The sequence below is a fragment of the Triticum aestivum genome, chromosome 1D (genome assembly GCF_018294505.1).
Source record: "Triticum aestivum cultivar Chinese Spring chromosome 1D, IWGSC CS RefSeq v2.1, whole genome shotgun sequence".
Classification (NCBI taxonomy): domain Eukaryota; kingdom Viridiplantae; phylum Streptophyta; class Magnoliopsida; order Poales; family Poaceae; genus Triticum; species Triticum aestivum.
Genome location: NC_057796.1, coordinates 373,944,287 through 373,967,493, shown reverse-complemented (window position 1 = coordinate 373,967,493; position 23,207 = coordinate 373,944,287). Strand labels below are relative to the sequence as shown.

At 48.8% G+C, this 23,207-nt stretch overlaps 3 protein-coding genes across 3 annotated transcripts; all 3 read left to right on the top strand.

Annotated features, from left to right (window-relative positions):
* Positions 1-7,082: 7,082 nt before the first annotated feature.
* Positions 7,083-12,269, top strand: LOC123182176 (uncharacterized). The gene is made up of 5 exons (XM_044594653.1): positions 7,083-7,404; positions 8,508-8,640; positions 8,756-9,406; positions 9,546-9,666; positions 11,807-12,269. Exons 1-5 carry the CDS (start codon positions 7,328-7,330, stop codon positions 11,830-11,832), a joined length of 1,008 nt encoding a protein of 335 aa, XP_044450588.1. The 5' UTR covers positions 7,083-7,327; the 3' UTR covers positions 11,833-12,269.
* A 383-nt stretch (positions 12,270-12,652) lies between these two features.
* On the top strand, positions 12,653-14,371 carry LOC123182177 (ferredoxin-6, chloroplastic). Its single transcript, XM_044594654.1, has 2 exons — positions 12,653-12,993; positions 13,593-14,371. The coding sequence occupies exons 1-2, from the start codon at positions 12,668-12,670 to the stop codon at positions 14,056-14,058; spliced, it is 792 nt and encodes a 263-aa protein (XP_044450589.1). The 5' UTR covers positions 12,653-12,667; the 3' UTR covers positions 14,059-14,371.
* Positions 14,372-20,095: 5,724 nt separating this feature from the next.
* Positions 20,096-22,715, top strand: LOC123182175 (glucan endo-1,3-beta-glucosidase 14). Its single transcript, XM_044594652.1, has 3 exons — positions 20,096-20,395; positions 21,148-22,205; positions 22,478-22,715. Exons 1-3 carry the CDS (start codon positions 20,281-20,283, stop codon positions 22,526-22,528), a joined length of 1,224 nt encoding a protein of 407 aa, XP_044450587.1. The 5' UTR covers positions 20,096-20,280; the 3' UTR covers positions 22,529-22,715.
* The last annotated feature ends 492 nt before the right edge of the window (positions 22,716-23,207 follow it).

Genomic DNA, 23,207 nt, shown 5'->3' with positions numbered 1-23,207 from the left:
TTTTCCTTCGATACAGGCACTGCAAGCACGATCTTTAGCAAAAAATATGCCCAAGTGTATCTTGAATAGTCATCCACAATCACCAAGCAATACTTTCTACCCCCAAGACTATCAAAGTATGGAGGCCCAAAGAGATCCATTTGAAGGAGCTCCAAAGGCCTCTTCGAGTAGATGATAGTCGTGGGAGGGTGAGCCTTTTCATGTAGTTTTCCTTCGATACAGGCACTGCAAGCACGATCTTTAGCAAAACTAACATTTGTTAGTCCACGGACATGGTCCCCCTTGAGAAGACTTTGCAAAGATCTCATATTGACATGGGCTAAACGGCGATGCCAAAGCCATCCCACGTCAACTTTAGCCATTAGGCATGTCGCGGTCTTAGTGGGTCGCTCCGAAAAGTTAATCACATAGAGACCGTTCTCGACATGCCCAACAAAGGCTACTTTAAGAGTCTTGCTCCACAAGAGGGCCACGGTATCAACATCAAAGAAAGTGGCAAAGCCCATGAGTGCAAGTTGTCGAACGGAAAGCAAATTGTATGCAAGGGACTCAACAAGCATGACCTTCTCGATCGTGAGATCATGAGAAATGACAACCTTGCCAAGTCCCAATACCTTAGAGGACGAGGCATCACCCCACTCGACATTGGTGGGCATAGATGGAATCTTGTGAACATCCACCACCAAGTCCTTGCTCCCGGTCATATGATTAGTTGCTCCACTATCGAGCAACCATGATCCCCCACCGGCTTGGTTTTAGGTACCCATTTTGTAATGGGTCCTTTGATGTTAGTAACAAGGGTCTTAGGAACCCAAATAGACCATTCAATGTACTCATGAGGAGAACCAACAAATTTGGCATAAACATGCCCATCACTAGCACGGCACAACACATAAGAAGGGTTAAAGTCGTCGGCTTTGTTGGAAGGGGTGTCATTGCCTTTCTTGACACCACCACCCTTCACATTGTTCTTCTTATCCTTGGAAGCACCCTCTCCCTCCTTCACAAAGGTTTGCTTGAGAGGGGGAGGTCGTTTGGTCTTGTCATTCTTCTTCTTGTTCTTGGGCATGGGTGCGAACCCAATCCCTTCTTTGGACACAACTTCCTTTTGATTGCTCAAAAGGTCATTGAGGTTCTTCTCACCTTGTATGAACGACACAAGGCCTTTCTCAAGTTGATCCTTCAACTTAGCATTCTCCTCAACAAGATGCACATGCTCACAACAAGGGTTAGTAGCATTTGCATTATCAATTAACACCATATGAGGAAAGGTGGCTTTCTCCTTGGTTAGCTTCACTTGGAGTTGATCATGAGACTCCTTGAGGCTAGCATGAACACCTTTCAAGGCCTTGTGAGACTTGTCAAGTATATCAAACTCCTCCTTGAGTCTAGCAAGATCAACCCCAAGTTTGGCCTTCTCGGAGGTTAGCACACGAGAGACTACAAGGGCATGATCAAGATCTTTCTTTAACTTAGCATGATCATCGTTGTGTGACTCCTCAAGAGCCAAACGAAGACCACGCTCTTCCTCAAGGGCATTGGAAAGATCCGAAATCTCATCGGCATATTCACGACTATGCCCCTCCATCTTAGAGATGGTATCTTCGTGAGCCTCGATCATGTCATTGGCTTCACCAAGTTGTTCCAAGAGAGCAACGAAGTGCTTCTTGGATTTACCCTTGAGTTTACTCATGAAAGACTCAAACTCATTCTCCTCCACACTAGAACCCTCGTGTTCATCAATGCAATCCATCAAGGAAGGATTATTAATGATGGTAGTTTTGATGTTGGGGGTTACCTTGTTGGTAGCTTTAGCCATGAGGCACTTGGCGGTGATGTTTTGATTGGGTGAGTTGAAGAGAGACACCCGTGGAGTTGTTGCAATGGCAATGGAGGCCACAACAACCGACTCACCATCTTCATCATCATCATCCTCATTGTACTCCTCATGGACCACCAACGCCTTGGGAGGAGTCTTCTTGGTGAAGTTGCTCTTGTTGGGAAAAGACTTGGCCTTGTCCTTTCGGATGAGCTTGCCACCATTGTCCTCCCTCTTCTCATAGGGACATTCCACAACAAAATGACTCACATTGCCACAATTGTAGCAAGTCCTCACTCGTTGCTTGACCTTCGCGCCACTTGAGTTGTTCTTGTTGAAGTTGGGCCTTGTGTTCTTCTTGCTCCAAAATTGCCTTGAAGCAAGATCCATGTGCTCATGATAGGCGTACTTTGTATCTTCGGGGTTGCTCTCCTCTTCTTCCTCTTCTTCTTATTCTTCCACACTAACCTTGGCCTTCAACGCAAGGTTGGGCTTCTTTGCTCTTTGAGAATGTAGCATCGCATTGTTGGCGGTCTTGTCCAAGATGCTCATAGCCACAAACTCATCCAACACTTCACTTGAGGACAAGGTGTGGAAGTCCGGCCTTTGACGAATGACGGAGGACATGGCCTTGTGGTAGGGCATCATTTCCTTGAGGAATTTGCGCTTGATCCAATTGTCATCTGTGTCCTTGCTTCCATGATCTCGGAGTGAGACCGCGAGTTTGGTTACTCTCCGATAAAGCTCACGAGGTTCTTCATCTTCTTTCATAGCAAACTCATCGGCTTCATCTTGCACCACTTCATAGTTGGAGCGTTGAATGCTTGCGCTTCCCCGGTAGAGGGAGACAACACAATGCCATGCATCTTTGGCCATGGCGAAGGGCCGAAGATGAGGGAGATCTTCGGGTGGAATTGCATCTTGGATGATGAAGAGAGCATTCTCATTGAATTGATTATACGCGGCTTCTCTAGGGGTGAAGTTGCTTCGGTCATGCGGATAGAAACCTTCTTCAATGATTCTCCAAAGATTAGTATTCACATGATTTAAATGACGCTTAAAGCGATAAACCCACGAATCAAAGTCCTCATTTTTTACAATCTTAGGGGGAGGACCGGCATGATTCAAATGAGTAGAAGGAATCGGTCCACCATAAACAAGTGGAGGTTCCACATGGGCAAAGATGCCGGTGCCAATCTTACCGCTAGAAGAAGGAGCTTTTTCACTAGTAGCTCCCCCCTTGTCGGAGTTAGCATCCGTCACCTTGTTAGTGGGATCACCCACTTTCAACGGTGCGGTGGATAGTTTAAGCCCTTCAATGAATTTATTAAACATGCTTTCAACCTCGGTCGTCATGGAGGTCTTCAATGTGTCCAAAGCCACATTGAATTCCTCACGAGAGACCGTGGTTCCCCCATCGCCCGTAGACGAGGCCGGATTCGCACCGGAGTGCTCCTCCACACCGTCTATGGTGTCAACCATACTCTTCGGATGGCAAAGCCCTTAATAAAGAGACGAGGCTCTGATACCAATTGAAAGGATCGATATAGTTGACTCGAGGGGGGGATAGGAAACTAACAATTTTTAGCTTTTCTTTACCAAATTAAACTTTGCATCAAAGTAGGTTGTCTAGATATGCAACTAGGTGAGCAACCTATATGATGCAACAACAACAAGCACACAAGCAAGCAAGGGATATAACACAAGAAAGCTTGCACAAGTAAAGGCACGAGATAACCAAGAGTGGAGCCGGTGAAGACGAGGATGTGTTACCGAAGTTCCTTCCTTTTGAGGGGAAGTACGTCTCCGTTGGAGCGGTGTGGAGGCACAATGCTCCCCAAGAAGCCACTAGGGCCACCGTATTCTCCTCACGCCCTCACACAATGCGAGATGTCGTGAATCCACTATTGGTGCCCTTGGAGGCGGTGACCGGACCTTTACAAACAAGGTTGGGGCAATCTCCACAACTTAATTGGAGGCTCCCAACGACACCACAAAGCTTCACCACAATGGACTATGGCTCCGCGGTGACCTCAACCGTCTAGGGTGCTCAAACACCCAAGAGTAACAAGATCCGCAAGGGATTAGTGGGGGGAATCAAATTTCTCTTGGTGGAAGTGTAGATCGGGGCCTTCTCAATCAATCCCTAGAAAATCAACAAGTTTGATTGGCTAGGGAGAGAGATCGGGCGAACATGGAGCTTGGAGCAACAATGGAGCTTCGGGTTGGAAGAGGTAGTCAACTCGGGGAAGAAGACACCCCTTATATAGTGGAGGGACAAATCCAACCGTTATCCACCAACCCATTCTGCGCAGCACGGTACTACCGCGCCCGGGCCGCGGTACTACCGCAAGCACATGCGGTACTACCGTAGGGCCTTGCGGTACTACCGCCCGAGCAGCACAGACCTGGACAGCCCAACCGCACTGAAGCGGAGGGCGGTAGAACCGCTTGTGCGGTACTACCGCACCACCTAGCGGTACTACCGCGAGGCAGGGAAGATCCATAAAACGAGAAGGCACGGATGTAAAAAATTACATCTGTGGCAACTTCCGCTGAGTTGGAGTCGATGCAAAAATCCGACACGGTAGTACAGCATGAGGAGCGGTATTACCGCGTGGCGGCTGAGCCAGGCCAGGAGGCGCGGTACTACCGCGCACAGGGCGCGGTACTACCGTGTAGGGCGCGGATGTAAAAAATTACATCCGCCCCTACTACCGCTGCGCAGCAGCACTTGGCCTGGGGGCCACGGTACTACAGCTCCTGAGGAGCGGTACTACCGTGGGCTCCCACGGTACTACCGCACCAAGGTCCGGTACTACCGCAGGTGCCTATGGTACTACCGCTCCAGGGAGCAGTACTACCGCATGCCCAAGCTCAGCAACCGAGACAAGTTGCATAGAGGATAAAACGGAGGATGCTCCAAAGAGCCAAAGGAAAGGGGGTGCAAAAAGGAGTAGATGTGTACGTGAAGATTCCACCCAAACCTTTTCAAAGCGGACCCCCTCTTAATAGTACGGCTTTCCTACGACTCAAGTCCACCGAAAAGAAACATAGAAAAACGCCGTCTTCAATAGTCTTCGAGGGGCACCAAACCGTCTTGTGCCTAGTGACGAAATGTCTGAAATACTCAAGGCACACGATTAGTCCGCAAAAGCATTGCCATCAATCACCAAAACATCTTACGGATAAATATGCCCTAACATCATCAAAGTTAACGATGAGGTTGGCAACTATTTTCAGACGAAGAAGGGGCTTCGCCAAGGGGACCCCGCATCACCCATTTTGTTTAACATTGTGGCTGACATGCTAGCTACCCTTGTTGAGCGGGCTAAGGTGGCCGGTCAGGTTAGCAGCGTCATTCCTCATTTGGTAGAAGAGGGTTTATCTATCCTACAATATGCGGATGACACAATACTTTTCTTGGATCATGATCTAGATAAAGCAAGAAATCTCAAGCTGCTTTTATGTGCATTTGAGGAACTTTCTGGCCTCAAGATTAATTTTCGTAAGAGCAGACTTTTTTGCTTCGGGGATGCTGCAGAATATGCACCTGAGTATGCTGACATCTTTGGATGCCAGCTCGGGCAGTTCCCGATTCGGTATCTGGGTATTTCCATACACTATCGGCGTTTAACTATCGCTGAGTGGAAGCACGTGGAAGAGAGACTTGAGAAACGGCTAGCCAGTTGGAAAGCCAAACTCTTGTCATATGGGGGGCGGTTGATCTTGATCAGTTCCGTCCTAAGCAACATGGTTTTATATATGTTGTCATTCTTCCATCTACTGAAAGGGGTTCTTCAGCGTCTTGATTACTTTAGATCTAGGTTTTTTTGGCAGTGCGATAATGAATCAAAGAAATATCGACTGGCTAGGTGGACTGTATTATGTCGACCTATAAGTCAAGGGGGACTTGGAATTCAGGACCTTGAGATTAAAAATATTGCTCTTCTCAGCAAATGGGTTTATAAACTACTCACTGAGAATGGAGTATGGCAGGAAATCATTCGTAATAAGTACGTGGAATCCAAAGTCATTTCTCAAGTCCATTGGAAACCTGGTGACTCACATTTTTGGTCTGGTGTCATGAAGGCCAAGGAATTCTTTTTCCAATTTGGGACTTTCTCGGTTAGGGACGGTTCTCAGGTTTGATTCTGGGAAGACACCTGGCTAGGGACCACACCACTCATGGTGCAATACCCGAGTTTGTATAACATTGTTAGACATAAATTTGTCACCATCAAACAAGTTTTGGGACAAGAAAACCCTGATATTTCTTTCCGTAGGGACCTATTAGGACCTCGCCTGACAGCTTGGAATGAGCTACTCATACGTCTAGAGGCTATTCAGCTGTTAGATGAACCGGACATCTTTCGATGGAATTTGCATCAGAATGGCAAGTTTACAGTCAAATCCATGTATGATGCAATGGTTCATTGTGATGTTCCAGTTGATAAGAGGAAATTGTGGAAGCTTAAAATCCCTCTAAGAGTGAAGATATTCCGCTGGTTCCTAAACAGAGGGGTCATCTTAACTAGAGATAACCTGGCACGACGCAACTGGCAAGGCACCAAGGCGTGTGTTTTTTGCCAACATGACGAGTCTATTAAGCACTTATTTTTTGAGTGTAAGTTCGCTCGGGCGGTTTTGGCCATAGTTCAAGTAGCTTCAAATTTATACCCACCATGCAGTGCTCGTAACATGTTCGGCAATTGGTTGAGGGGTATTGATAAACAAATTTCTCCACATATTCTTGTGGGGGCGGCTGCCTTATGCTGGGCATTGTAGCTTACCAGGAATGTATGTATGCGATGGCTCCGTACTTGGTCTATCCTGCAGAGGCCGGAGGACAGGGACCTTTTTATGATGGCGTCTACGCGGCTGGAGCGTACGACCAGGGAGGTTTTCTCCCCATGAATGGCGGTGTGATCTCCGAATAGGATCTGCCACATCATAGGCTGGACTTATTTATCTTTTTTAGTTGTAAAACGTTTTTATTTTTTGGGTCGGTTGGCTTCTTGGCTGTATGCATCGAGTTATGCAGAGGCTGGACATTTTTTAGATGCGATTGTATCACCTTGATATATCAATTCAATGAAATGTCCTGTATCAAAAGAAAACAAGCGCGTGCCTGAATGTGAATCACATTGAAGGTGGCCGAGGCTGCTCAGCCCAGGTCAGGTGCCTATTTTAAGCTGGAACTGACGCGCACGCAGCACGCGCAACTCATTGGCCTTTGCAGGTCCCGAACGCGCAATTTTGCGCTGCCACGGGGGCTCATCCGCAAAGCAGCCACCCGTTAGACGGCGCACGAAAGAGGAAAAGGGAAGGGGGCAAGCAGGAGGAACGCAACAGAAAACCAGTCCAGAACCAGAAATCCACCAACCGGAGAAGAGAATCTCTCACCTCCCTCCGCGCTCCAGCGCCCGCGTGCCCGTCGTCGTCCCCTCCCCCGCTCCCGCGGATTCGAATCCGCTCGTCGCGGGCCGGCCGGATCCCGCTCGCTCCATGGCGGAGGGCTTCGGGCGCTGGGAGTCGGATCCGCTCTTCCCCGCGGCCGAGTGCGTGCAGGACTCCGCCGACAGGTTCGGCTCCTTCCCTCCGTCTCCTTTCGTGATCTGCTGCCCGCTGGTAGAAATTCCGCGCGTAGGAGCTTCGGTTGCTTGTCTCGCGGGATTCGCCGCCGCATTGTGGGGAATTCGGTGCGGGTTCTGAGCATGTGGTGCGAGTTCCGGAGCTCGGGAATCTCTGGGTGTGATTGTTTCTGCCTGGATTGGCATTTGCGACCAATAGGCTAGGGCCATGTTTTTGGTGAATTCCCAAAGTATCATGGTTGTCTTCGATGAGAAATTACTGGCAGGTTTCTGTAGCTTATCTATTGAGTTATAGATGCACCTGCAGTAGTTTATTGCTGTCAAATTAGGTTTTGGTGCACGCCTTCTGTTCGATCATATATATAGCTTACCTTCTGACAGAAAGCGAAACAGGTTTGCTAATGTGGTACGAACTAGCCATCAGCATGTATCTCCACGTTTACAGAGGTTCAGTAATGTTCTCTAGTATTTTTAGGATTTCTCTTCATAAGTACCTCTTCCTCAATAATTGAATATGCTTGTTGTATCCTGGAATTACTGTGTACCGCACCGATCTAAAGAAAATAATAATACACTAATAGTTACATTTTTCTTGTTATTGTCCCAACCAACATGATATTTTAAGTACGGAATCTTAAAATATAATCTCTGAATTTCCATGGATGGTCTCTTCCAGTTAGCATGGGAGCAGCTGGCAATCCTACAATTAGCATGGATGGTCTGTTCCACTTAGCATGGGAGCAGCTGGCAATCCTACAATTAGGAATCTCTTGTTAGAAAAGGTTATTATAGCAAGAAATATAAACACAGAAACACACCAAGCTTTGACCCAGTCATCATACCTGAAAATATTATGTTTTCTCATAAAGAGGTACTTATATTTTTTTAATGCTGCCTCAGAATTATGTACTAGTATGCAAGCACGTACAGTATTAAGAGTTCCCCCAGTTTCCTAGAGGTTATGTAGTATGCAAGCACGTACAGTGTTAAGAGTTCTTCCAGTGTACTTATATTTTTTAATTAGCATGGAGTGTGCGTTGTGCAGTTTGCTGACTGTACTCATTGGATTTAATTTTGGGTGGGTTGCTGTACAGGATGGACGGTGTCTACCGCTTGCTTTTGCATGAAAAGAAAGTTATACAAGATGACACTTCAGACGCAAAACTTCATGCACCGATACAGTATGAGAGAGATGTGGCTACTGCTCTCGGAACTACCAAGTGGCAGGTTCAAACAATCAAGCTTTCCATATTTGACCATGCTAGTCCATTTATCCATGTTTCTGAGTTATCTGCTTCTTTCTGGATTTCTTCTAAGACTTTTATTTTCCTAACTCTGGCAGTTGGAGCAATTTGAGAGGGAGGTGAATGCAGCTGCATTCTCTGATAAGTCAACTTCAAGGGAAAATGCAATCTTAAAATTCAGGCAATTCATTAGAGCTATAGCTGAGCAAATTTCTGAGGTGGAAGAAAGCTTGAAGACTCTTAGGACAGATTTCAGTAGAACTCCGAAATCTCCATACTCCTCAAGTGAACAGGATGGAGATGGGCTGGCATCTTTTCTTTCTGGTGGCAACAATCATAGTGATGCATACTACTCCACTGATACAAATGAAATTACTGAACTTAAGCTCGACAGTGCACCTATGATGAATGGTTATCATTCTGCCCAAGAACATACAACACGTGAACTCAGATATTCAGGAAATGATGTCGAAGGAGCATCCAGATTGCAATGTTCACGTGGAGAAAGTGCATCTGAAGTAGATCATAACGGTAGCACTTTGTGTAGTTTGGATGCTGATGATTCGCTAGGTACGAGCCATCATTACAAGAACAAACTGAGCAGTCAGTACCGCAGTTTTATGAGAAACTTATGGTTTACGAATAGAGACCATGAGAGCTTTACAAAGAGGAGAAAAGATGGAGAAGTTGTTGATAGCTTGAGAAATGGAAATATATTGCCTCCCTTCAACCTACGTACATCAGGAAGGGTATGCTATGATCTACAATATTCTCTGTTTGTTTTCTATATTACAATCCAGACATCGTTTCAGCTTGTTAGTTCTTTGAATATGATCTTGTAGTATACTAATTTCCCCAGTAATGACCTTCTATTGTTACTCCTTGCAGACTATGTATTGCTGGCCTGAACTTATCAAGAGAACATTAAGTAGATCTGAATATTCTACACGCTACAATCACCCCCAACTTTTTGTAGCAACATCACTACTAGTTGCACTTGCTGTCCTTGGTGAGTATTTCTGTGCATGCTGCTATGTTTCATATCTCTTTTTACACATTCAGAGCTTCAGATCAATCGACCATATCCCTTAGGAACAAGCAGATATTTGATTCATGTAAGCACACTATATTTGCAGCTGTCACATCAAAGACTTGAGTAGGAATGGAACAGTTTTTTAGTTTGTGTATTCTTCTTCTGTTGGCATCCATTATGTTCCATCACAAATACTTAGCTAGTGTGAAAACACCTGGAAAGCACCAAGGTTGTATGCTCTTTAATAGTTTAATATCCTCAACATTCACTCTCTTTTTTATTTACCATTGCATTATGTCAATTAAGAGAACACAGAAGATAAGCTGCATTATATAAAGAAAAAAGTCCATTTTACTACCCTGAAGAAAATGGTTGGTTCACATAACCCCCTGATCATTTTTTCTGCTCCCTTAACCCCCTGATCTGTCCAATACTGTTTAAAAATAGTCTTGGGTTGGTTTGTTTAAGTGGTTTGCTGATGTGGATGTGGTCAAAGTGGTTTGTTGACCAGTAGGGCCCTGTCGTCAGGTGAAGAGGGCAGCCGGCGCTCAGTCCTCATCCTCGGCCGCCTACGGTGGGTTCTCCCCCTGGCCGGCTGCCCCAGCAGCGCCACGGCCGACCACGCCGTCGTGGGCTTCGGGGACGACCTCCAGCGTCTACTTCCTGGCCACCAGTTCTCCCGTCGTGCTTTCCTACGGCCCGGCTCTCCAGTCGGCACTCCACGACTACCCCTCCCTTCTCTCCCAGCCGATGGGGACGAGGCTCTCCTCTAGACGAGGCCACCATGGGACTGCTTCAGTCGACGGCATCCCCACGCTGCCACCATAGACACAAGTCCGGAGCTCCCCGAGCACCCGCGGTCGCCCCTGCAAAGCACCAACCGTGGCTGCCATGTGAGCCTCTGCAGGCGCCGCTCCGGGAAAGCCACGCTTCACCGCTACCACCGGCCAGCGCGGCCCCACAACAGTGTGCGCCTGTGCGCAGCCTCTCCTCGCCGTCGCTCCCTGGCGCTGTCCAGGCCCGCTCCGGCGACCCTGTGGTCTGTGCGCGCGCACAGGCGAGGCGCATCATGGCCAGGAGTCAAACTGCCTCCGGTGCTCCACAGCCTCCTCCAAAGTTCACGCGCTAGCGCTAGGTGAGCCCGGAGCTCGGTCACCGTTGTGGTTGGCGCACCGCCACCGGCTGACTGACCAGTCCGCTAGCCTAGGTTGCACCGCCATGGAGCCGCGCCACATGCTGCGTCCCGCCGCTGGCTTGCTCGTTCCTTGTCGGAAGAAAATTGCAGCGGAGGCAGGGCATCAGCAAGACTGGCGTGCACCACCATGCTGGGGACCAAACTGCATAAGATGCTGGTTGCCTGGTTGGGCCTCCTCTGCTCTGCGCCCACGCTCGCCGTCGTTCGGCCACGAGGCTTGGTGTGGCCGGCTGATAGAGTTTCTAGCTTTTAGGGGCTTTTCTGTAAAATTAATGCCACAGAGAGTATGTCCACGTCAACACTGGTCAACAAACTGCTTTGACTACGTCCATGTCAGCAAACCACCTGAGCAAATCACCCATAACTATTTCTGAACGGTATCGGATAGATCAGGGGGTCAAGGGAACAAAAAAAGAAAGATCAGGGGGTTATATGAACCAACCATTTTCTTCAGGGTAGTAAAATGGACTTTTTTCTTTATATAAACTAAAACAACTCGACCAATAGACATTAGCACCCAGGGTGTTTTTTAATAGAAGTGAGGCACCCTGTGAAGGCTGTGCCTCAAACATGGGTGGGCAAGCTCACAGACACGCGCTCTCACTCTATGTGAATCAAGACAATAGAAAAGATTGGACCAAAGCATCCATGATGATGACAACGTTCTTTTGTAGGCAACACACATTATTGCTCACAGACTGTTGATCGGTCAAGTTTATCAATTTAACGTTCTTTGGTAGGCAACGTATATTGTTGCCAGCTGTTAGTACTGTTCACATATCTTATATCTCAGATCATATATTTACATAACCTAACGGGCAGCAGTTAGTTCTTTACCTGCATCAAACCAAGCTAGTATTCTCCATAAGATGTATCTCTCTGTAAGCGTCCTCAGCTGATATGATTTCGTCCATGTTGCAGGCTTGCTGGTTTTGCATGTCAAGTGAGGTGAATGCTGCGACATGTATCTAATTTTGGTCCCTGTGCATGTAACAATCACCGTTATGTACGTATGTATCAGCCGCTGCGTTGCATCGCACCAATCAGTCTGTCTGATGGATGGTTCCCTATGAAGAAGGATCCATAGGCTTCTGATCGCGGCATGACACAGACAGAGGTTTGCCCACGTTTTTGCGCAGTTGATAACTGTGGTTGGCTCCTCGGTGGCATGACCCGGCACCAGAGGATGCTGTGATACTCCCGCTAATTGTCATTTTCTGGCTCCAAAACCACTGTACCATGCTGATGCCATTGTGCTAATCAACGATTGCCAGATCGGTGAGATGAACAGTTACTGCAGATTTTGATTGATTGTGGCAACCTCAATGTTAATATATTTCTCGCGAAATGAAAACTCCACTCGAACGGAGCTGATTCATTGCTATATTCTGAGTTGTAAACTGCCTGCCTCTACCTGGTGATTAAATAACATAAATCTGCTTTGCTCATGGTGCCCAATCTCTGTTGTGCTATGTTTTGCGTGATTTGACCCCTATCAAGCCTGATGTGCGGCTCTGACTGCGCTAGTCCGCTTTGAGTTTGTCTGCTTGATGCGCCTTTGATTCTCCTTTTTTAGTGGAACCGGCGCGTGGGTCCCCGGTGTCAGCAGGGGCTGCCCACCTACCCGCTTGCCCGATCCGGCCCCTGAGCCCTGCCAAGCGGCGCGCCCCACGCCGAGAGCGGCCGCCTGATCTAATCAGAGCCGTGAACTAAACTACTCCAGTGACGATCCCTCTCGAAATAAGAAGCAGAGGAAAAATTGGCCTAGGTCGCCCTGGCGCGATGCTTTGGCACTCCACACCGGCCAGCCGCGGCCTTTCGCCCAAGCCGCCAGCCGCGGGGAGGCGACCCACGGCCCACCCAGCGCGAGGACGGAAGAGGCGCGTGCCCGGCAGCCAGGGCCAGCGGGCAGACAGACAGAGCCGAGCACTGCAGCAGAGAGTCTGCCACCCCTCCCCCCTATTAATAAGGCGCCGTACGCGTGCTGGCCACCTCACCACCCCCCACAGCATCTCGCGATCCCAAAGTCCAACCAGCCTCCGCCGCCTCTCCTCGCCTCGCCTGCGAGATCAGCGCCGCCTTCTCCCCCGTCTGTTTCGTCGGAGGAGGTACGCACCCCGCCTGTCGATCCGCCACCCTCTTCGCTTCCGTGTTGATTGATCGATCGCACGCCGCGCCCCGCTCGCCGCTAGGCTGCCCCGTTGTTTGTTGCTGTAGATCGCCGCCTTGGTTGTGATGCGCCCCCGGCTCCAGTGTCATGTGCCGGCGACCGGCGAGTCCATGCGCTCGCCGGATCTGTGCCTGGTCGATAGGTTTTTGGCCCTTAGCACCGTACTACTGTCCATATCATGCTGAACTCTGGAAAGTGGGGACAGAACTGGCTTTTGTACAAGAAATCCACTTGCCAAGTTATTAGGGGCTTCTAATTTGAACCGGTTTAAATCGGGACAGTGATTTGGTGTTGGTGTTGTTCTACCAGACAACCACATACTCTGCTGTACCTGTGAATGTGCCATCCGGGAAATGGACCACTCTTAAGCTTTGCAGATAGGACTAATGTTGATCATATGCATGATTACAACCTAAAAGCTGTGCAGCTAGGAATTTTGGTGATCATAATAGCAGTATATGATTACAAGTTTACAAAGTTGTGATACTTAATTCTGCCGTTATACTTTATTTCGACCTAATTCTGTGTTTTCTTCAGTATCAGCAAGATGTCAACTGCCACTGCTCCAGGAGTGTCCTTTGCTAAATTCGGGTCTGGTTCCCGGGCTGTTGCTCCGGCGATCAGGAGCGCTTCCTTCATCGGTTACGCCAAGCAAACACCAAACTTGTCTGGCCTAAGGATGTCAAACAAGTTCAGGGTGTCTGCCGCGGCCGTGCACAAGGTGAAGCTCATAAGCCCAGACGGTGAAGAGCACGAGTTTGAGGCCCCTGAAGACACCTACATTCTCGAGGCAGCTGAAAATGCTGGAGTGGAGCTGCCATTCTCCTGCCGCGCCGGATCGTGCTCCACATGCGCGGGCAAGATGACTACCGGGGAGGTTGATCAGTCGGAGGGCTCCTTCCTCGATGAGAACCAGATGGGTGAGGGATACCTTCTGACCTGTATTTCATACCCCAAGGCGGATTGCGTCATTCAAACCCACCAAGAGGAGGAACTCTACTAGTTGTCTCACATGTGCTTGTGTGGCACAATTGTTGAAGTTCCATGGCGGATTCGTTGTTCAGTTGCCTTCTGTTATTATCTAGAGAGATGGCTAGGTGGGTGTATCTTCCTGGTGATCAGTCCGGTCTTTTGATGAGATCGTTCTATATGAGTTGTGACAATAATTGATGTAAAATGGTTTGTCAATCCAAACTGCATCTGTTTAGATTGCAGCAATTCGAACTACCATACACTGTTGGAGGTCTTGAAAACATGTTGTACTTATGGGTCACTTCCTTGAGGAATTATATTTGGCCGCTCCTCTGTTTGCATTATGTTTTGGTTACTTGAATGGATGTCAGGAGTTCAGAAGTCTGAACTTTTTAGTCTTTGCATTTTAGATAACTATAAATAGCTTGGTCCTAGCGCGGGAAACCGTGAGACGATACTCCATAAGAAGGCATCTTATGAATTTTGATATTGTGTTCCCTCGCTAAAATGGAAAATGATACGAGTAGCACTGTTTGTTAGCCTTTCCTCTGGCCTCTGCTCCATCTCATTGTTCTTTAGCTTGTCTTTGCCAATTCCAACTTTCCAAGTCACGTTGGTCAGTTCAGTTAACACAGTGATTCAGACTAAGGTGGCTCTGTTCATGCTCTATCTTTCAGTTAAATAAACTACTACTAACTGAAACGGTTCGATGGAGGTTCCTTCCAGTAATCCAGTCCACATAATTTATACTTTCGAGGCTAACGTGTCCTTTGTCACGCCGTTCTTCGTTCATGGGATCAACTCTTTTTTCTCTAGCAGGTTATTTTGTTGGCTGTTTCGTTTTGGTTTATCTACGCTGGCTTGAATTTTAATAATGTTTTGACGATGTTCTTTTCATTCGTATATCAAGTTGGGCTTCTGTTGGGGACGATATTTGTTCTGAGAGAAGAGTGGAGTTATTAGGTGCATGGTTGTGGAGTCCTCGCACGTTTCGGCCTCGATGTCAGTCGATGTTGATTATGTGAGCCCTTTGGGAGCTCTCATTTCACGTTGAAACAATGAATTGTTGTTATAGCGCTCACATGGGCTAGCACATGAAACTCTCGCTCCCAGCTCAACTGCCTCCCTGATTACTCGCTTAGCTTTTTTTTCGCTTGCTTCACTGCTAGCTCAGAAAAAACTGGCTATCGTATTTTTTACAAAGTGGATGTGTGCATTAATTGATGCCGAGGCCGGGGTTTCAACTTCTTTTTTGGAAAAAAAGGGAGAAAAAATGACGTGGATTATGTTCTTTTTCCTATGGGTCATGGATTATCTTATGCCAGGGACCGACGAAGCAGAAGGGGGGAGCAGATGACTGTTGCTGCTCCCATTTTTTTGTAAGCGCTAAATAAATGGAAAAGCGTCCGTTGGTGCAGAACCAACGAAGACCAACGGGCAGGGGCACGTAACCTGAAGCCGGAGAGAGCGAGCAACGAGAGCCGCACCTCAGGGTACTTGCTGCTATTTGTTTTTTCTTGAGAAGACATTTTTTTTTGACAGAGGTAGCTTTCTTTTTTTCGAGAAACCATGACAGAGATTCTTTTTAGGGGAACTTTGACAGAGATAGCTAAACACAACTCGCAAGGGTCTAAAACACCCCATGAAGCCCGATCAACAGATGCATCCCAAGCAGTCTGTTCTCACCGTCGGATGGCCAAGAATAGTCCAGTCAACCAGAAAATAACCCCCTAAAAAAAACCCAGAAAATAACAGTTTTCCCAATTGGGCTGGGAGAAAAAGGCCCAGTTAACCAGAGGGCTCAGATTTTTCTCCCGGAGTAGCGGCCCTATAGGACATTCGGCCCATGCACAGTTAGCCCATGCGAAAGTGCACTCAGATCTGATGGTCTAGGACGGCCAACGAGGAGATCAGACGGCTAGCTTGAGAGGGTTGCGTTTAGGTTCAGTTTTATTGTCCTAAATATTAGGAAGTTCATTAAATTAAAAGAGTTCATGTATTTTGATAACTCCTGAATTTTGAAAAAATGATGTGAAAAAACATGAATTTTGAAAAAATACTCATGAATTTAAAATATGTTCATGGATTTCAAACAATGTTTATGAATTTGTTTTTTTAATTAAAAAATGTTCATAGAATTTTAAAAATCTTCATGAACTTTTAAATATTCGTGAATTTTACAAATGTTCCTGGATTTAAAAAAATGTTCATGAATTCAAAAAAACATAGTATTTAAATGCTTGCAACTTTTAATATATTCATGAATTAGCATGTGAAAAAATAAAGAATAAAAAGAGAAGAAGAAACAAAAAAAATACCAAAAAAATATATCACGAGGAACATTACTATAACCATGTTGCATAGATCAAATATCTTATTGCATGCAGTTCATAGAAATACTAGGGTTCCTCCATATCACCGAGAACTAAGAAAACTACTCAGACATGGGGACACTAGACATAATCGAGGTGTTCACATTAATAGCAGATGAATAATTATAGTGATCCACGTATGAATCCACAATATGTTTTTGGATTACAATGATATTGATGGAAGAGTCGATGATGAGCGTGGATGGTGACGTGAGGATGGATGTCCATGTCGTGGCCCCCTTGATTGAAGCAATGCCGAGGTGGATGCCCTTCTACCGATTCCATTGTTGGATCACTTTCGGAGGTGATTTCAGACGGCCACTACTACCACCAAAACGAGCCGCCGACGCGTCGCTGTCATAACTCCCTTACCGGAATCGATTGACCATATCGATGATAGCCTGGAAGTCTTCGTGCACCTGCCCCAGACAACGGGGCACTTGCTAGCTCACTATTAAAGTCCATAAAAATTATACGTCTATAATGCAAAACCAATAAGTAAAATATCCGATAAAAAAACCAATAAGTAAAATATGATGCAAGATGCACCCATCACCGAACAGTGTGACTGCTCAATGCCGACCGGCCCGAGCAACCACGTTGGAGTTGTCCCAATCAAGCTAGAGTTTTTTTCCCCTTATGTAGCATAAAATGGCATGGCTAAAGATTAAAAAAAGACACCGATAACGCCCACACGTATGGGCGCTAAGGGGTCTATCCACACGTTTTATGTGGTGTTTAAAAGGATCAATTCACACGCCTACGTGTGGGCAAAACAAATAATGCTCACACGTCTCTTTTTTTCCTCACGGTCCCTCTCACACGCCTACGTGTGGACAAAATAGATAACGCCCACACGCCCGTACGTCAGGCCGCCTACCTCATGGTCCCGCACGCCCCGCGTGACAGTCACCACGCGCCCCGCAGTTGCCATGGTCCGGCCCCTCTTCCATGTTCGTTTAACTGCAGTTGTCATGTCGTTGAACTACAGTTGCCATGTTGGACAACTACAGTTTCCATGGTTGCTCAACTGCAGTTGCCATCTCAGGTCAAGTGCCAGATGTCATTTTTGGACAACTGCAACTGTTGCCATGTATGATCTGGTTTACTATAGTTGCCATGATTTGAAAACTTTAGGGGTTGCCACCTACTAACACTAGGCAGTTGCCATGTATGGTCCGGTTTACTACAGTTGCCATGATTTGAAAACTTTAGGAGTTGCCACCTACTAACACTAGGCAGTTGCCGTGTAGCGCAACAAAAAGACATGACAAAATAACATGTTCGGGTAAAGAGAGAGTTGACATCTGCTTACAAGCACACTAGGGCAGTTGCCATGTACCCCTGGCAACTGACATGTTCGGGTAAAAGAGAGAGTTGTCATCTGCTTACAAGCACACTAGGGCAGTTGCCATGCACCCCTGGCAATTGACATGTTCGGGTAAAAGAGAGAGTTGTCATCTGCTTACAAGCACACTAGGGCAATTGCCATGTACCCCGCAAAACACATGGCAATTGGCAGCTTTGGGTGTGCGAGAGGAGACGGGCGTGTGGGCGGACCGATAAATGCCCACACACCAGCCCCTGTGCGTGAATGAAAACTGACGAGTGGGCGGACTGCTAAACGCCCACACACCGGTCCTTCCGTGTGGGCGACCGGATGAATGCGCACACACCAGCCCAGTCCTACGTGGCACCACAAACATGCCAAGATTCGTGCAACCACAAACGGACGTGGATACACGCATGTGGGCGAGATGCAAATGCCCACACGTGTGGGCGTTAATATTTTCGAAAAAAATTGAGAGCATCAAGAGCACTCCAATTTCGTCTCCTCTTCTTGATTTTTGGAAACAAATCAAACTCAGAAATTCCTTCGCCAACAAAGGAATTTAATTGACCTTTCCATGTATGGCGTTCTCATCCAAGGAAACCATGCCACTATTCCGGCTCTGAAGTTTCTGCAAGAGGCAAGTGATCAAACTCAATATGAAAAGATGGTTAGGCCGGTTTGGTTCCAAAACTGTAGTCTCGCTGACGACCGATCTCTCCTACCTTCTGGGGCCATGAAGCTCCCAGCTCCCTATCTCTGGTGTGACGTGCTGACGCGCAAGTTTTAATACTGTTCAGCGACTTTCACCGGCCGACCTGTTTGTGTCGCCAGCTCCAGCGAGGCTACTGCAGTGCGATCGACGAGCGGCCGCACTACGAACGGCAGTTTTCACATAAGTTAGGGGAGTTTTTGGACTTCAAAAATATTCAGACATCACTGGGAGTCGCCTCCCCCTCCCCCTCGCGTCGCCTCCCTCCAGGCGGCGCCAGGGGCCCCGAAACCCTAGCGCCGCCAGCATCTTTCTTGCTGCCCCTTCCTGCCGCCGCTGCCGCTGGCGTGGGCCGCGGTGGCGGCGGGCCCGGTGCCGAAGGTTTCTGGGCGGGTGGATGCGGCGGATCCCATCTGAGACGGCGGGGGCGGCTCCTCTCGTGCGATCCAACGGCGGCGGCTAGGACGGCGAATCCGGGCTGTGCGGCGGGGGCCGGAGCACCATCGCCAGCGGAGCGGCGGCCCTGCATGGACGGCGGCGGTAGCAGCGCCCCATCCGGCGGGGTGGGCTGTCCTGGTCGTGATGGTGAAGGCGGTCACTGCGGATCCAACGCCCCGTTTGGATCCGTCGCGGGGAGGCCTTCCGCCGACCGGCGACGCGTGGAGGGACCGGTGAGGAGATGCCGGATCTCCGCCGGAGTACCGACAGCGACATACGTCTTCGTGGCGAGGTTTCGCTCGGTTCCAGCCAGCCACGAGGTCGGGAAGACGTGGCTTCCGGTGAAAATCGCGCCTGACTGCGGTCTTGGCGGACGATGGCGGCGTCTCAGACGTCGTTCCCTTCTGAAGGCATCGATGTTGCAGGTCACATCAACCTGATCGGGAAGTTCCGGGGGAAACCCTAGATCTGGGTATACCGGATCGGACGATGACGGTGCCTTCGATATCGTTCTCCCTCATGGGGGCATCGTTTTGGAGCAAGTGCTGGTTGGAGGGGACAAGAGGAGGAGCGGTGTTTCCTCTGCTCCATTGATGACGGCGGATCTTGGCGGCGTGGCGCAGTGTAGACTCGGCGCTTGATGAGCGGAGAAGGACTCGCGCAGGAGGGTGACGCTGCCTGGCGTCGTGGTGGCGTCGGTGGCAGTTAGACCGGGCAAGGTTGATGCAGCAGTACAGCTCTGAAAATGGATTGGTGGCAGGTGGCCGCTGTGGCCTCATACCTGGCAGGCGTCCTGGTTGAGAAGCACGCCAAACTGATGGGTGCCCATACCCGGCAGGCGTCCTGGTTGGGACCTCAAGTCTTAGATTTTAGGTTTGGCTGCGAGGTCTGTTTGGTATTAGGCCAAGACTTTCAGCGCCCCTACATCAACTGGATAGGGATAACGACAGATGTTGCTTAGTTTGGTGGCTTTAGGCTTATTGTTGTATGACTCTATAAGGTCTTGTGTCAATAATTAATAAAATGGCATATGCATCGTCCAGATGCAGAGGCCGGGGGTCGCCCTCCTTTTCTTAAAAAAAAAAACTGGGAGCATATTTGTGTTGAAAGAGAAAAACTGGATTTTGCCCGTCTATAACCTTACCTTGCCTGGCTAGTAGTCGTTTGGGAAGGAGTGGCCGTCTGAGGGATGGATATTTCGTTGGCCTATCGCGATTTGGACTTTGGAAGCTAGCGCTTGCAGGAGGATAGTACGTCGCGTGCGTAATCTGACCTGCCGCCCGGAGCCTGCAACTGCTCCCATATAAACGCGCGGCGAAACAGGGGCGGCCGGAGGCCTTCCTTCCCTTCTTCCTTCCGTGTCGCTCTGAAGGACAGAGCGGACACGAAGGAGAGAAAGAGATGCGAGCAAGGGACGACGCGCCAATGGAGAGGAGGATGATCGCTGCCGGCCGTCGCTTCTTCGACTCGTCTTCTTCCTTGCTTCTGCTCTGCCTCCTGCTCTCGCTCCTCTCAGGTACGGCCGGCGATACCTCCGTCCCTCGCTTCCCTTCCATCTTTCGCGCGTGATTAATAACTGCATGTGATTGCATGGTAGCTTCTGTTTTTTTTTCTTTTTTGAGTTGGTGCTTCTGTTTTTTTTTTCTGGTACGCTTGTAGTACGAAAAGTAAGTCCTTCAAAGCTGTTGCTCAAATTTTGTGTTTCCAGTTTTGAACATTGATGAAAAAAAAAACATACTCCATCCGATTCAAATTAACTGACGCTGCTTTAGTTCAAGTTTGCAAACACGAGCATGGAGAAAATGAGACACGTTGACCGTATATGCCGTATCATGCAAAACCGCTGTCTTGGTATTATTCAAGATGAATTGTGGCTAGCGATAGTTCTTCACTTCTTCTTTGAGGTCGGCTGTCCAATGTGTCTTTGATTTGATAGGGAAGACGAGGAGTTTTCCACGTTGTCCTGTGGAACCAATAAATTTTCCACATCATCCCTGTGACCCCCCTTTGAAACCATGCACATTTGATATTGACACTTCGTTTGATATTTTTCATCTGGTTGTGTTGCGTGCATCACTATTTTTGTGTATTTTTGGTCGAGTACGACCTCTTAGCGAAAGCATTGCTACGAGCCAGTTTACATGACAACGGAACTTGTTTTAGTTTTCTATATAATTTTTTTTTTCATGTTGTCATCAGTGGATATTTTCTTGCCAATCATATTGACCTTCTCTTTTGGACGTATCGCCGCACCTACGCTGACGGCAGCCAACAATGGCATTGTATCGGCGGCGACGGCGCCACTCAAGTTCGGCATCAACTACGGCCAAATAGCGAACAACCTCCCGCACCCGGCGCAGGTGTCCGGCCTCCTCCGGTCGCTCAACGTCAACAGGGTCAAGCTCTACGACGCCGACCCGGCCGTCCTCACGGCCTTCGCCGGCACAGGCGTCGAGTTCACCATCAGCAACGGGGACCTCCTCAACATGTCCGACGCCCGCAACGCGCGCGCCTGGGTGGCGCAGAACGTCCAGCCCTTCCTCCCGGACACCCGCATCACCTGCGTCATCCTCGGCAACGAGGTGCTCTCCGGCACCGACGCGTCCGCCATGCAGAGCCTCCTCCCCGCCATGCAGGCCGTGCACCAGGCGCTGGTGGACCTGGGCCTCGACGACCAGGTGAACGTGTCGACGTCCCAGTCCGTCAACGTGCTCGCCAGCAGCTACCCGCCGTCGGCCGGCACGTTCCGGGAGGACCTCGCGCAGTACATGCGGCCGCTGCTGGACTTTCTCGCCGAGCTCGGCTCGCCGTTCCTGATCAACGCGTACCCGTTCTTCGCCTACAAGGCCAGCCCCGGGAGCGTGTCGCTGCCGTACGTGCTGTTCGAGCCCAACCCCGGCGCGCACGACCCCGGCACCAACCTCACCTACGACAACATGCTCTACGCCCAGATCGACGCCGTCTACGCGGCCATGGAGGCCATGGGGCACAAGGACATCGCCGTGAGGATCTCCGAGACCGGGTGGCCGTCCGCCGGGGACGCCGACGAGGTGGGCGCCACCGTGCAGAACGCCGCCACGTACAACGGGAACCTGATGAAGCGGGTCGCGGCGGGCCAGGGGACGCCGCTGAGGCCGGATGTGCCCGTGGACGTGCTCGTCTTCGCCCTGTTCAACGAGAACATGAAGCAGGGGCAGGCGTCCGAGAGGAACTACGGGCTGTTCTACCCCAACGGCACGTCGGTGTACGACCTCGGGTTCGGCGGGGCGTCGTTCGGCCCGTCGTCGCCGACGGCGTCGGGGTTTTCCTCTTCTTCCAAGCCGACGGTAAGTAAGAAAGCTCTGCATCGATCTTACTTACGCTTGAATGCAAGTTCCACATGCAAATCGATCGGGACCAAAACTGTTCCAAAAAGACGCTAAATCTTCTCAGCTACATTGATCTCGAAAAAGAAAACTTTACAAAACCTAACAAGGTGGAAAAACTGCACTCGAAGTACTTTGAGCGGTTGAGAAGAACTGTAGGTACATCACCGTGACCATGGTTCTGTCGCTGTTTCTAAGCTCACCATTTTCTTTGCGTCTGTTTGCTGTTGCAGATATCTTTTCCGGTGGGGGTGGTTGTCCTGTTTGCAGCATTTCTCTTGTAATCACCATCCAGAAGTGTATTTAGGCATTTAGCTATTGTGATTGGCCACTAACCGATAGTTCAGTTTGTGCCAACATGCATGGCACATAAGATCAGCTGATCGTACATTGTTCTCGCACTAGGTAAGTTTTTTTTCCTGAAAGGGAGGCAAATCTATTAATTAAGAGAGAATAGAATTTGTTGGGTTACAGTAGGGCATTACAATACACCGCCAATACAAATGGTCATTACTCTCTTGGCATCATAGTACCCAAGTGTTTGGCACCTGCTGTGACCCAAACCGCCGCCTCAACCTTGATATTGCTAAGCAGGACCATCGGAGGGATGCTCTTTTGACGGGAGACGTGCATTTCTTTCATTTCAAATGGTCCAAGAGATAAGCATGGTTAACGAAGCCATCGGCTGTTCTAGTTCTTTTTTCAAGGGCAAACTCGTTTTATTTGTGGATAATACACATTTTTTAGAAGCACCGTACAAACGCATGCACCCACAACATGCAACACACTCATACCCTATGAAAGCAGATATGAACATCCTATCCCTATGAGCACCTTCAAGAAATTGAGCCGACACGATCTTATTAGTGACGAAGTTGACAGAGACATCTCGAAGTCGACAGGCATGTCATACAAGTGAATGAATAGCGTCGAAAATCTTGAAAATATGCGACCACACGGGCC

Bases quoted from the DNA above. Each gene is read 5' to 3' on its own strand.
- LOC123182176 (XM_044594653.1), top strand. From the start codon at position 7,328: ATGGCGGAGGGCTTCGGGCGCTGGGAGTCGGATCCGCTCTTCCCCGCG. The intron at 7,405-8,507 runs GTTCGGCTCCTT...GTTGCTGTACAG, and splicing joins GTGCAGGACTCCGCCGACAG to GATGGACGGTGTCTACCGCT. The intron at 9,667-11,806 runs GTGAGTATTTCT...TCCATGTTGCAG, and splicing joins AGTTGCACTTGCTGTCCTTG to GCTTGCTGGTTTTGCATGTC.
- LOC123182177 (XM_044594654.1), top strand. From the start codon at position 12,668: ATGCTTTGGCACTCCACACCGGCCAGCCGCGGCCTTTCGCCCAAGCCG. The intron at 12,994-13,592 runs GTACGCACCCCG...TGTTTTCTTCAG, and splicing joins CGTCTGTTTCGTCGGAGGAG to TATCAGCAAGATGTCAACTG.
- LOC123182175 (XM_044594652.1), top strand. From the start codon at position 20,281: ATGCGAGCAAGGGACGACGCGCCAATGGAGAGGAGGATGATCGCTGCC. The intron at 20,396-21,147 runs GTACGGCCGGCG...CGCTGACGGCAG, and splicing joins CCTGCTCTCGCTCCTCTCAG to CCAACAATGGCATTGTATCG. The intron at 22,206-22,477 runs GTAAGTAAGAAA...TTGCTGTTGCAG, and splicing joins CCTCTTCTTCCAAGCCGACG to ATATCTTTTCCGGTGGGGGT.